This window comes from Aquarana catesbeiana, linkage group LG03, assembly GCF_042186555.1.
Source record: "Aquarana catesbeiana isolate 2022-GZ linkage group LG03, ASM4218655v1, whole genome shotgun sequence".
Classification (NCBI taxonomy): domain Eukaryota; kingdom Metazoa; phylum Chordata; class Amphibia; order Anura; family Ranidae; genus Aquarana; species Aquarana catesbeiana.
In genome coordinates, this window is record NC_133326.1 from 192159215 (window position 1) to 192173746 (window position 14532).

The following is a 14532-nucleotide window of genomic DNA, read 5'->3' on the forward strand; positions in this document are numbered from 1 at the left end:
CTCTTGAGGTCGTTCTGGAGGTGGTCGTTTGAATAGCCAATAATGACCTTGCACCACTGTGGACTGAATCTGCTGATTTTGGCATTGGTCTTGCCAGAACTGGGCCCTTTGGGCAGCCTGGCTCCAACTGCCTCCTGGGTGGGCCTGGTGTTAAAAGGGCTTCTGGGTATCTGAGGGAGCCACAGGGGCCTTAGCTCTCTGCGATCTTACGAAGATTGACTGTGTACCAGTGGCGGCTGGTGCTCAAAATTTTTTGGGGGGCGCAAACAAACTAAAAAATACTGAAACCCCTACATCAATTGCAGCCTCACTGTGCTCATCAAATGCAGCCATTGTGCCCATCAAAGGCAGCCACTTGTGCCCATCAAATGAAGCCACTTGTGCCCATCAAACGCAGCCATTGTGCCGTCAATCGCATCCATTGTGCCCATCAAATGCAGCCACTTGTGCCCATCATTTGCAGCCACCTGTGCCCATCAAACTCAGCCATTGTGCCCATCAAATGCATCCACTTGTGCCCATCAAATGCCTGACTGTGCCCATCATATGCAGCCACATGTGCCCATCAAATGCAGTCACCTGTGCCCATCAAATGCAGCCAATTATGCCCATCAAATGCAACCATTTATGCCCATCAAATGCAGCCACTTGCCCATCAAATACAGCCACTTGTGCCCATCAAATGCAGCCACTTGTGCCCATCAAACGCAGCCATTGTGCCCATCAAATGCAGCCACTTGCCCTTCAAATGCAGTCACTTGTGCCCACCGACCCCCCCACTCGCTGGGTTTGCGGCAGCATCCCCCCACCCCCCCATATGCATATTGTGGCTGCAACACCCCCTGTGCGGATCGCGGCTCCGGCACCCCACGCGGCTCTAACAGAGCCGAGGGGACTTACCGCAGCACTGTCAGCTGGAGATCCTCTCAGAGCAGCAGCTTCAGCTTGAGTCTCCTCACTGCTTTTCCTAAGAGCCAGGCATCCAATAGGGTAGCCTGGCGCTTTGGCCAATCAGGAAAAAGGTCTGATGTCCTGCCTTCCGATTGGTAGGGAGGAAGGTTAGTGTGAAAATAGTGAAAATTAATTCGCTATGGTCACACAATTGGGTGGGATCAGGGCGCACTCTCTGCGCCCCGAGCCCACCCTATTTTGAAGCCTATTAGAGCCTCTGGCTCTAATCACGTGCTTAAAAAAATACCAGCCCCTCCCACCCCCGCCATAGGAATCCATGCGTCCGGCGTCCTGAAAGGGGCCCGACGCATGGATGGGGCGTGCACACATAGTGCACGGGCCGCCACTGCTGTGTACCCCTCCAACCCCTTCTGGAGTCCTTGGATGGGCAAAAGCTTCCAAAATCCAGGTACCTGTTTGGCGCTCCTCAGGTTGGTTGCTCCCTCTCGATCTTGGGGCAGAAGACCTGATTCTCCTCATGCAACCCTGAAGATGGTAGCCTCCAGTTTTTTGGCCAAACAGCGCCTTCCCATCAAAAGGCAGTTTACAGCAATTCTGTTTTGAGGATGGGTCGGCCACCCAGGGTTTTAGCCACAATGCTCTTTTGGCTGTGACTGAGCTGAGCATGGCTCTAGAAGACCATTGAATGATATCTATAGCTGCCTCACCTGCGAAGTCAGCAGAGAGTTTTATCTCATCAAGAGCCTTGATGATTTTTTTCTTTTGGCAACTGTTTTTTGATCACATACTCCAAGTTCTGCGCCCACATTCGCATAGCGCTTGCTACGTATGTAAAGCCACGGCAGGCTTACAAGCACCACCTACCACGAGGTAAAACTTTCTTAAGTTCATGTCAATGTGTCTATCAAGGATATCGCGAAAGGAGGAAGTGTCACATTCTTGGCCAGTCTGGTGACTGCCGCATCCACCATTCGTGGGTTAGATAAAGGAGCCACAGCCTCCTCCATGAGATACAACTTCTGCAACCTATTGATTGAGGAGTATTTTCTCTCCATTTTCCCATTCCTCCTGAAACAGGCATCTTATTTATGTCATAAGAGGAAAGGTAGCTACCTGTTTCTTTGGGTTCCTCCTATGGATTCCAAAGGCTTGTTCACACTTACAGCAGACCCTGCTATTGCACTAAAAAGCGATCTGGGCTTAGGTCACTTTTCAGAGACTTTTGCTATTATCACGTAGAGGGGACAAATGTTTCCACTATGTGATTTTCAAAGAGAAATTTGCACACAATGTTGCAACTTGCATAGAGGCGGCCCATTCACTTGGCTACCCTATGTGTGCAAAAATCAGCCCCTGCTCCTATTTATGGAGGGACAAGATTTGCACAATGTTTTTAAAGGCACGTTCTCCCACGTGACAATCACAGCAGAATCGCATTACATTTGGGGTGCCCTGAAAGGATAAAGGCACCTAATGTGTGTTGTGCAGCGATTGCAACACAATTTAAAATCAGATTGTATGGTGTGTGATAATAAGTTTTCTCCTTCTTTGGAGGAGGTTGCGGTTCCTCCCATTCCAGTGCAGATTTTTACTGCCTTAAAAAATGGTGGTATCATCGCAAAATCAAAGCCTGAATCTTCTCCCTCTGCCTGGAAGGTTGGCTGTAATACTGGGTCTGGGGAATCAGCCCACCTAATCTACTGGACTGGAGTCACCCCTGAAGTGCCTGGTACCCCTCTAGTTAGAGAGGGTTGAATGGCTTGGTTTAGACCTGGTGCAGGGCCTACACTCTGTTCATCCACTTCTGTCCCTGGATGTCCGAGAAGACCAAAAAATTCTACCAGGGAGTCATGGACTACTTTCTTGAGCAAGGTTGACACCTGCTGACTCTCGTACTCCTAGTCTCTGGTGAGCTGCCTGAAGCAGTTGCTGCAAAATAGCTTTCCTGGCATAGGGTCATCTCTACATGACCAACATTTGCCTTTGGGCGCTGAGCCCTTCTAGGAGAAGCTGTGTGCTTTCTCTTAAGCGTACATTTGCACACTTTGTACTGGGGTCTGCCAGAACTGGAGGAGTCACTTTCTGTCCTGGAAAAATCCTGACAAACCAGAGGGCCTCTGGATCTCCTAGAGCGGGAGTGTGAGCGGCCGGGGCTGCAATAGACAAGAAGGCATGCTTGTCCAGGAATATTGCACACTCTTTTTCCTCGCATCTTCTTACTTACCAAAAGTTGGCCCTTACCTGGTATTGCGGTGGTCTTTGTTATGTGGCGTTAGGCTCATGCTGGCAGAAGAACTGAAAGGTGCAAGGGGGACTGCATGGCAACAGAGAGAAATAAGGGAAGCGAAAGAGGGAAAAAAATACATATACACCCCCCCTTTTTTTGGCAAAGAGAAACAAATTTAAATAAAAGAAATCTGGGCAACCCCCCCCCCCCCCCCCCCATCCCCTAGTAATACATTCTTACTAGAATAGCAAGACTTACCTGTCATGACTGTTCCTCAGAATGAGATGCTGTCTCTCTGCACGCCTGAATCGCAAAGGCATCCATTACCTGCCCATGTGTGCCCTTTAAATAGAGCACATGAGAGAGAGACTCAGTCCTCCCCAGCCTTTGTTCTAATCAAAAAAGGGCTCGTACAATTAGGAGGGAAGCCAATGCCCATCCACACAAAAGGACACTTTTAAGCTGGCTACACATCATGGAATCCTCTGCAGATTTTCTCCCTCAGATTTACCAAAACCACATAATACGAGGTCAAACCTTAGGAGCCTCAATTTGTATGCAATCAGGTAGGCCCCTGCACCACATGGTCCCAGAAAATCTAAAGGAAATCAGACAACAAAAGCTGCACAGTGTGTATAGGGGCTTTAGAGACATGAGAGCAAGAAAAAGAAAAAAATGTTTTATAGAGATTGACAGACCTGGAAAGAGTTCCATAGGAGAGAAGACATCATGCAGTCCCAGCTGCTGGATCCGGACTCCAAAGCAGTCATGCTACAAGAGGATTGTCAACTCTGATTAGAGAACACCTCGGCCCCAAAAGACCACCAGAAGGGGTTCCCCACCTTCTTGGTGCATTTAGCAGCCTAAGATGTGGGACTGCGTGCTGGGAGAGGCTTGAACCCAGATGGACTCTGACATAGTCGGCAGGTAAGAGCTAATCCCGAGTGTAACGGTCTGTAGGTGTTAATCTTTGAGGACAAAAAGGAGAATGGGGAGGTAGCTCTTAGTCAGACTTTTATAGAGCTAAACATGTCCTGTGGGTGGATATAGGGGCGGAGCTATATCATATGTATGCTGCCATGTTGGCGTCAGGAAAACTACTTAGAAGAGGCAGCACAGATCAAAGCCTGAGCCTAAGGCAATTTTTTTTTTCATTACCCTCTTGGGGAAGGGGGAAGGTAAAAGCCTTAGGTTTTTACTACCCTATGTGCCCTACTGAGGAGATTTCTCCTGACCTCCTTTTAGAACCACATGTATAGTAGAGGACTTTCACAAAAACACTGTGAACATCTATCATTATAAACATACAATACCAGCCATACTTACATAAAAATTGGACAGTGGTCCACTAAATGAAGGAATTTTAACTCCGAAAACATATTTCAATTGTGACACCACAACTTCAACTGCTGCAGCAGTTGTGAAACCATTAATTAAGGGCTCCGACAAATATATGACTATAAAGCCAATGCGTAGAAGTCCTAAAGCTAACTGCAAAAAAAAAGAAAAAACAAAAAAACAATAATAGCATCATAAGTTCATTCAACTAAAACAGAAATGTAAAATGGCAAAAAAATTAAAAACTTAGACTATGTTTATTTCTGTTACTAAAAACTAATAACAATTAGATGTTTGGTCCAATAGGTTTTTGTAAGTTGCAAGCTTAAAACATACATTTCACTTCAATATTACTTTGTGTTCTCTCTTTGTTCATAAATATGTTAACTCTTTATTGCCCAGGCATTATTTTTTTTATTATGGAGCTTGACATGGAGTGACACTAAACTCTGGTTTAAAAGAAAAAAATTGATTCAAAATGTATTCTTAACTTAGAAAAAACCTTCTATTGTTCTCATTCTCCTCCAAATGTGAAATTTTTTTTTTCTTCTTTTTTTTTTCCTGCTACGATCTTAGCTCCCTGGTGGCCAAGATCATTATTTATGGTCTACTGTATTTAGGAACATAGCCACCACCCTCTCTTGCCCACTCCTGAGATGGACTATGGGCCATAGGATTGTAGAGTGCATAGAGCAGTTCACATGATCACAACTAATCTGCATTACATGTTTCAAGCAAAACAGGGGGAGAGGTTCAGGAACTCATGGAGGATGGTACAAGGAGGAGACAGTAAGAAATGTATTTATGAAAAATAGATTACATGACCTTTAAGTAGTGGATATGTACTGATTATTCTTGGAGAATAAGAATATTGTTTAAGAAAATCCCTTGGTTTTTGGCACTGTTAAAATAGTACTGTATGTCACTTGACAACTCTACGGAAGGTGCCCTTTGGTGAAACGTCAAATGTTGTTTTAACGTGACAAATAAAGAAGCTGACATATTACATACAGATGTATCGATAATGAACTCCAGTCACCTGTACCTTCACAAAAGACATTTTCACCAAATAAAATGTGTCCTTTGTGGGCCTCTATTTATGTTGCTTAAACAGTATATTTACTTTCGCAGTCAAAAAAAAAAAAAACTTCACTATATGTTTGTTGTATATGTGGGTATGTGTTCCCATTCACAAAGCATACCTAAAAACAGCTTTAAAAAAAAACATTTCTTACTTTTTAGATGTTTCCTAGGATAAAGTGTCAAGGCAGACAGCAAGCATTTCCCAGTAATTTCAGAGTGACTTTGTCTCGAAGGAAAGACTTAGGGCAAGCTGCGCTTCCTCTCATTAACATGCAAAACAGGAGGCTAGCATCTAATTCTTTAACCCTTTGTTAGTAAAGAAAGTTTTCTTGTTTACAACTGATAATGGGATCTGCAAGCACAGTACAGACCAGGTTAATTATGGCAAACCCAGTTCCACAGTCCTCTGTATAAACAAAGAGAACTATGTAGGATTTTTCTGTAGAATCTAAATAGGTAAGCTGCAATTTTTATTTTTTTTAGGTTATGCTATGTTAATGGGAACAGGTAACAAGTATAATATAGGTGTTATTATGTTTGACTGCAAAAGTGGAGATGCACTATAAGGAAAGAACTGTTGTCTCCATGGTGCAGGAGCAGCACACAAAACTAGTGTTTAATCTTGGAGAGTAAGAGAAAATGGCCACAGCTAAGAGCTTTAACAACCGATCTTAACAAAAAGAGAGGCAATTTCAGCTGGTGAGTGTCTGTCTATCAGAGTGGTGGAGGAACAGAGGATTTGGAGATTGCATGAAGATATTGAGGTGTTACATGAAGAAACACTTTTGATATCAGTTGTTTGTATGTTTTAGATAGATTGGAACTTTTTCACTGGTGAAAGTTATTTTATAAATGAGTGACTCTCATATTTGATTACATTTGATTTGGTTGATCAACATTACACAGTGTGGACACAAACACACAAACACACACACACACACACACACATATATATATATATATATATATATATATATATATATATATATACAGTATCTCACAAAAGTAAGTACACCCCTCACATTTTTGTAAATATTTTAATATATCTTTTCATGTGACAACACCGAAGAAACAACACTTTGCTACAATGTAAAGTAGTGAGTTCTACTAACGAGTCACATGATACCTGGAGGAAAAATGGCTAATTGGGCCCAATTTGGACATTTTCACTTAGGGGTGTACTCACTTTTGTTGGCAGCGGTTTAGACATTAATGGCTGTGTGTTGAGTTATTTTGAGGGAACAGCAAATTTACACCGTTATACAAGCTGTACACTCACTACTTTACATTGTAGCAAAGGGTCATTTCTTCAGTGTTGTCACATGAAAAGATATAATAAAATATTTACAAAAATTTGCTATATACACATTTATTTGCTTTAATTTGAACTTATGTGTATTTTTTGTACGATTTATTGCTACGGCTCAGTATATAAGAGTGATATCACTTTTATTGTTTAATTACATACTTATCATTACTCTTTTTACACTGACTTTTTATTACAGCGCTCTGCTTAAATTCGAAAATGAAGATGATAATATGGGAAATGAGAGATCCAGAACACAAAGTAAATAAAAACAGGAAAAGGCGGAAGTAATAAGGATATTTTAAATGACCAGAAGATAGTGATTACAGTATTAAATAATAAGGTATAGAGCCTCTTAGAAAAGTGATCAGAGAAATGTCCTGAAGGGATACAAGTTAATAAACAAAAAACAACTGGAACCAGTTGAAGAGACAGTCTCCCTTCTGTTCAGATGTAATTTCTTCCATTCCTCTATATATCACTAATAAACGTATATATAAAGCAAAAACTTCTTTTTTTTTTTTGCGTTTGATAGAGTAGGAGAGAATACAAAAACTGTTTTTGTATAGCTGTCTGTTGTTCTGATTTGCTAAAGGTGAAACTGTATGAATTTTCACTTCAGTTATTCAATCATTTGAAGATACAATAAGCAAACAGGAATTTGCTTTTCACATGATTGGATAATTGAAGTGAATGTTCACACAGTTTACATTGTGAAGTTTCTAAACTCCTTTAGTAAATCATTATCAATGGGGGTGGATTACAAATAGACTGTTCACTTTGCAAGTGAATTCTCCCCAGAACTGAGTTCAAGCTGGCATCCATCATCCAATCATGTGCAAGTAAAAATGTTGCTTTTTTTAAAAATCCCCCTGCACATTATTGGCTTGTTCTTTGCAAAGTGAAATTTCACCACATTCACTAAGCCGTGGGGAAAATTTCCTGGGCAAAGTGCACCTTCCCCTGTAAAGTGAACAGTCTATTTGCTTTTAGTAAACCAACCCAAATGTCTCTGCTGGGGGGAGTCAACTTCTCTGTGAATCCTAGTTACCAATGTCACTGGGACCGAAAGTGAAGGAAAAAAAAACAAACAAACAAAAGTTTGCGTTTAACCAGAAAAGGAAGCAGGGGGAAATCTTCCCATGGACATCTGAAGTGATTTCACTCACTTTGAAGTTTTTCTCTTACTTACTGTTATGTCTTTGGGACAGGAAGGGAAAGGAAATCTCTACAAGGAGAAACAGGTGGCAAAACAACTAAAAGATGTTTTAGGACTTCCATGTGCTACCTAAAATGAAAAGTTTTGATACACATACATTTTAGTTAATCTATTCTAAAATAGGTTGTGGATCAAGGGTTGGTCTATCAGGGCAGATTTTAATATTGCACTTACTTGGAAATTATTGTTTTATGACCATACAGACCTGAATAATTCCAACCAGGAATGTTAAAGATGATGCTACAATGATACGTTCATCATTCAGTAAATCTTCAGCAGTAGAGTTAGTGATACTGGAGTTTGTATTTCCATATTTATCTTCAGGTACAAGATTAGCTACAACTGAGCCAACCATCAGGCTCACAATAGGGAAAGGGCCTAAAAGGATAAAGTATGATAGAAATGATCAGACATTTCAACCTGTGTATTATCTATGTATACAATATATACCTGTAGGCAGGTTGCTTACATGTGTATTAGTCAGTTAGTGGCTGGCTCAGGCTGAGGGGGAAAGAGTTAATGTGAATACTTCAGTTGCCGGGCTTTTTGGATCTAGTCTGACAACTTATGATATAAAAAGAGAAAAGGATGAGGTTCAGGGCTCTTGACTTGTTCCCCTCTTCGCTACACATGCCGTGATTGCATTAGAGGAGCACTGCTGCACCTTGCAGTCCCTTGGGGTCACCAGGGTCCCAAAGAACATCCAAGACACGGAGAACACCATAATGGATTTCTACCTTTTTTGAGGTATGCCTGGGCAGCCAATTAGCGGTAGTTAGGGATACTATGATAATACCACTGTTCATGTTGGACTGTATTATGAAGTTCTTCAGTTAAGTTGCATCAACTGTTCTGGACCTGGTCTGCGGTTATTCAGTGGGGTGCATGTTGGTTCTGGCATATCAAAAGTGTCTGTAAAGCACATGTGGGGTATGGAGCCCAGCTGCTACAACAAGAAGCCTACTTGGTAAGTCAGGCAGAAAAGCAATGTAGTTATTATGGGTAACCATACATTAATTCAAGACACAACGCAGTCAGTCATTAGGCGGGGTACCTGGTAAAGGTGACGGGTCTTCCGGTAGTGAGGGGGTTGATGTTCTGGCTCCCTCCCTATCAGTCGGCTTCCAGCAGCAACCGCAACTGTACCTGTGTTACGGAGCTGGTCACATGGGTACAAGAAGGAAGGAGTTAACAAGTGCACGTATGAGGTCCATGCTATGTGCATGCCAGGACACCATTCTGTTACTAGGAGTGAAGTAATAGGGGTACATTGAGCTGGTGGAGAGAATATGGGCTCAGCAGCATCCCTCCTAATGCAACATGCAGTACTTCAAGTTACAGTGTGCAGTGACATGGGACAGCACATTTTCTAGATTAATTCTGCTCTTTTACTGCACCCAGTGTGATTGCTCATCTCTAATTCAGGGAACTGTCTTAATGTTAGACTTTCACATGACAGTAGTCCCTCCCTGGTCATTTATAAGCACGCTCCACGCAGGACGAGTGGCCCCTCTCGCATACCTACTATCACCCAACATCTCTAATATTATGTTGTCATGTAACTTACCTGCTGATATATGTCTGGAAGTTCCTAAGAAAAAGTAGACTACAACTGGGAAGAATGATGTATATAATCCATAGCCAGGTGAGACATTCGCAAGAAGTGCATAAGCCAAACCTTAAACACAAACACAAGTTACAATTTTTAAAATGTGACAGCATGGTCACAAATCAAGGTTGTATTACTGAGAAAAAACTGCCTGCATATTGCCAAAACACACAGCAACCCTGATCACTGAAACTACTAAATAGGGATGGGCGAACGGGCCGAACCTTGGTTGTACGGACGTTCGGCGAACAACGAACATTGTGCAGTGTTCGTGGCAAATTCGAAAGCCACAGAACCCCGTTAAACTCTATGGGACACTAACATGAAAAACCAAAAGTGCTAATTTTAAAGGCTTATATGCAAGTTATTACCATAAAAAGTGTATGGGGACCCGGGTCCTACCCCAGGGGACATGTATCAATGCAAAAAAAAATTTAAAAACTAACATTTTTAATAATGCTTAAAGTGAAACAAAAAAAATGAAATATTCCTTTAAATATCGTGCCTGGGGATTATCTATAGTATGCCTGTAAAGTGACACAGTTTTCCCGTGTTTAGAACAGTACCACAGCAAAATGACATTTCTAAAGGAAAAAAGTCATTTAAAACTGATCACGGCTGTAATGAATTGTCAGATCCCTTCAATACAGATAAAACTCATTGAAAAAAACGGGATGGGGTCCCCCCCAGTCTATTACCAGGCCCTTTGGGTCTGGTATGAATATTAAGGGGAACCCCAAACCAAATTTTTTTAAAAGAATTGGGTGGGGGTCCCCCCAAAATCCATTCCAGGCTCTTCAGGTCTGGTATGGATATTAAGGGGAACCCTGCGCCAAATTAAAAAAAAAAATGGCATAGGGCCCCCCAAGATCCATACCAGACCCTTATCCGAGCACGCAACCTGGCAGGCTGCAGGAAAAGAGGGGGGACGAGAGAGCGCCCCCTCCTCCTGAGCCTTACCAGGCCTCATGCCCTCAACATGGGGAGGATGTTTTGGAGTAGCCCCCAAAGCACCTTGTCCCCATGTTGATGGGGACAAGGGCCTCATCCCCACAACCCTTGCCCGGGCCTGGAAGCCCCCTTGTTGTTGGACCCCCAGATCCTACCCCCTCCCTATGTGAATTGGTACCCCTACCCCTACCAATTCACAAAAAAAGTGTCAAAAATAGTGAAAATGACAGGTGATACTTTGGGACAAGTCCTTTATTAAAAAATAAAAAAATAAAAATGCCCCGTGATGTAAATCCATCTCACGCTGCCCGACGAACCGAAAAAAGAAAAAAAACGCCTCCATGGGAGGTCCCCACACACTGCACGCTTCTTCTCGATGACAACTGTTATATAGCTGAGGGCGGGCCACCCGGTGATGTAAACAGGTGACCCCGCCCCCCTGGTGTCACGTGACGTCAGAGGAAGACGGGGTCACCCGTTTACATCACAGAGTGACCCCGCCCTCAGCTATTTAACAGCTTTCAAAGCGAGAAGCGTGTAGTGTGCGGGAGCCTTCCATGGAGGTGGAGCTGCTGTGTTTTTTTTTCTTTTTCGGTTCAGCAGGCGGCGTGAGATGGATTTACATCACAGGACATTTTTATTTTTTTATTTTTTAATAAAGGACTTGTCCCAAAGTGTCTCCTGTCATGTTTACTATTTTTGACACTTTTTTTGTGAATTGGTAGGGGTACAATGTACCTGTTACCAATTCACATGGGGGGCGGGATCTGGAGGTTCCCTGGTTAAAAGGGGCTTCCAGATTCCAATAAGCCCCCCCGCCCGCAGACCCCCTCAACCACCAGGCAAGGGTTGTGAGGATGAGGCCCTTGTCCATATCAACATAGGGACAAGGTGCTTTGGGAGTGACTCCAAAGCACCCCCCCATGTTTAGGGCATGTGGCCTGGTATGGTTCAGAAGGGGGGGCGCTCTCTCGTCCCCCCTCTTTTACTGCGGCCTGCCAGGTTGCATGCTTGGATAAGGGTCTGGTATGGATTTGGGGGGGGCCCTATGCTATTTTTTTTTGGTGCAGGGTTCCCCTTAAAATCCATACCAGACCTGAAGGGTCTGGTATGGATTTTAGGGGGACCCCTATGGCATTTTTTTAAAAAATGAGGCAGGGTTCCCCTTAATATCCATACCAGATCTGAAGGCCCTGGTATGGATTTTGGGGGGACCCCCACGCAATTGTTTTTTAAATTTTGGTTCGGAGTTCCCCTTAATATTCATACCAGACCAAAAGGGCCTGGCAATGGACTGGGGGGGATCCATGCCATTTTTTTCAGTGAGTTTTATCTATATTGAAGGGATCCGACAATTCATTACAGCCGCAATCAGTTTGAAATTACTTTTTTTCTCTTAGAAATGTCATTTTGCTGTGGTACTGTTCTAAACATGGGAAAACTGCGCCACTTTACAGGCATACTATAGACACCCCCAGGCATGATATTTAAAGGAATATTTCATTTTTATTGTTTTACCTTAAGCACTATTAAAATCACTGCCTCCGAAAAAACGTCTGTTTTTAAAACTATTTTTTGCATTGATACATGTTCCTTGGGGCAGGACCTGGGTCCCCAAACACTTTTTTATGGCAATAACTTGCATATAAGCCTTTAAAATTAGCACTTTTGATTTTTCATGTTCGTGCCCCATAGACTTTAATGGTGTTCGTGCGTTCGCCAGAATTTTTTGCCTGTTCGCAAGTTCTGGTGCGAACCGAACCGGGGGGTGTTCGGCTCATCCCTACTACTAAAGGGAAATTGTTTATAGATGTCTTTGCAATTGACAGACAGTTACGCTAACATGCACTCCAGATGTTGTTCCGGATGGGTTTTTGCTTACAGTTGACACCACACTCCGTGCTGGTGCATTTTTGATGCATTATCCAGTACAGTTCTGTGCAGAAAAAAATGCAGCATGTTCTCCTTTTTTTCTGCACCGGAAACTCTCTGCGACTGACAGCACTGGTGTGAACTAGGGCCTTTGGAATACTTGGAAAACATTGTGCATGCATTTTTGATGCAGAAAAAATATGCACTGGAATGCATCTGGTGTGAAACAGCCCTAAAACCTGTACTTCTGAAATGTCTGTATTTGAAGGATAAGTCCATTAATAAAAATAAAAAATTTTTGCAGCAAAAAAAATTGCATTTATTATGTTTTTTCAAATTAGCCTGCAAATCATTGCAAGCACAATCAGTGGATCATGAGTGCAATGCCAGGCTGCTACAGACTTCCCTTAGCTCTCTTCCCATACAGGGTATGGGCTTTTATTTGGAGAGCTGGAGGAACAGTCAATGGACTAGTGCACAATTTATTTGGAACTGCAAGTCTGTATATCACGTTGGCAACGGTAACAAATGATGTGGCTGTGTAGGCAGAGCCCCCCAAAGCTGCAAATTTCAAAAGTGACAGCTGCTCCAGAGGGGGAAGAACCCTCACATGCTGCTGGGGAGGGGAAGATTTGGGAGTTGGTGAAGGGTCCAGTTTTCCCCATGTTACATGTTACACCATAAATACAGGTGTACTATGTAACATGGTCCAAAAAGTGGAGTTAGCCTTTAAATAGAGGAACTCTTAAATTAACTTTTCGGTCTCAGGGAACCCCTGATAAAAATTACTATATCTACAACTCGTGATAAATTAGTGTGATGGTCAGTGAGAAGAATGCTGCTTACACTTGTGGTCATTGGGAGGAGTTACCACCTTACATATGGCTAAAAAGATCAATGGTGTCAGTGGGAACTTATCGAAGAGGCAGAAATTGTTCATTGCTCAAGGAACCCCTAGCAACCTCCGAAGGAACCCTAGTTGAGAAACCCTGCTCTATATCATGGATAAATGTTTCATAGGATATTTTAATTTCCGAAAAAAAGGAAAAAAGTCATTTAAAACTGTATTGTATTACTGAGAAAAAACTGCCTGCATATTGCCAAAACACACAGCAACCCTGATCACTGAAACTACTAAATAGGGATGGGCGAACGGGCCGAACCTTGGTTGTACGGACGTTCGGCGAACAACGAACATTGTGCAGTGTTCGTGGCAAATTCGAAAGCCACAGAACCCCGTTAAACTCTATGGGACACTAACATGAAAAACCAAAAGTGCTAATTTTAAAGGCTTATATACAAGTTATTACCATAAAAAGTGTATGGGGACCCGGGTCCTACCCCAGGGGACATGTATCAATGCAAAAAAAAATTTAAAAACTAACATTTTTAATAATGCTTAAAGTGAAACAAAAAAAATGAAATATTCCTTTAAATATCGTGCCTGGGGATTATCTATAGTATGCCTGTAAAGTGACACAGTTTTCCCGTGTTTAGAACAGTACCACAGCAAAATGACATTTCTAAAGGAAAAAAGTCATTTAAAACTGATCACGGCTGTAATGAATTGTCAGATCCCTTCAATACAGATAAAACTCATTGAAAAAAACGGGATGGGGTCCCCCCCAGTCTATTACCAGGCCCTTTGGGTCTGGTATGAATATTAAGGGGAACCCCAAACCAAATTTTTTTAAAAGAATTGGGTGGGGGTCCCCCCAAAATCCATACCAGGATCTTCAGGTCTGGTATGGATATTAAGGGGAACCCTGCGCCAAATTAAAAAAAAAATGGCATAGGGCCCCCCAAGATCCATACCAGACCCTTATCCGAGCACGCAACCTGGCAGGCTGCAGGAAAAGAGGGGGGACGACAGAGCGCCCCCCCTCCTAAGCCTTACCAGGCCTCATGCCCCCAACATGGGGAGGATGCTTTGGAGTAGCCCCCAAAGCACCTTGTCCCCATGTTGATGGGGACAAGGGCCTCATCCCCACAACCCTTGCCCGGTGGTTGTGGGG

At 42.9% G+C, this 14532-nt stretch overlaps 1 protein-coding gene across 1 annotated transcript in view; it reads right to left on the reverse strand.

Moving 5' to 3' along the window:
* Positions 1-14532, reverse strand: part of LOC141131885 (chloride anion exchanger-like) — a 134040-nt gene that overhangs the window by 67591 nt on the left and 51917 nt on the right. The window contains exons 4-6 of the mRNA XM_073619675.1: positions 9653-9763; positions 8291-8463; positions 4466-4630 (exon numbers count right to left, since the gene is read on the reverse strand). Of these exons, the coding sequence (XP_073475776.1) occupies positions 4466-4630; positions 8291-8463; positions 9653-9763 (449 nt within the window). The remainder of the gene's footprint in view (positions 1-4465; positions 4631-8290; positions 8464-9652; positions 9764-14532) is intronic.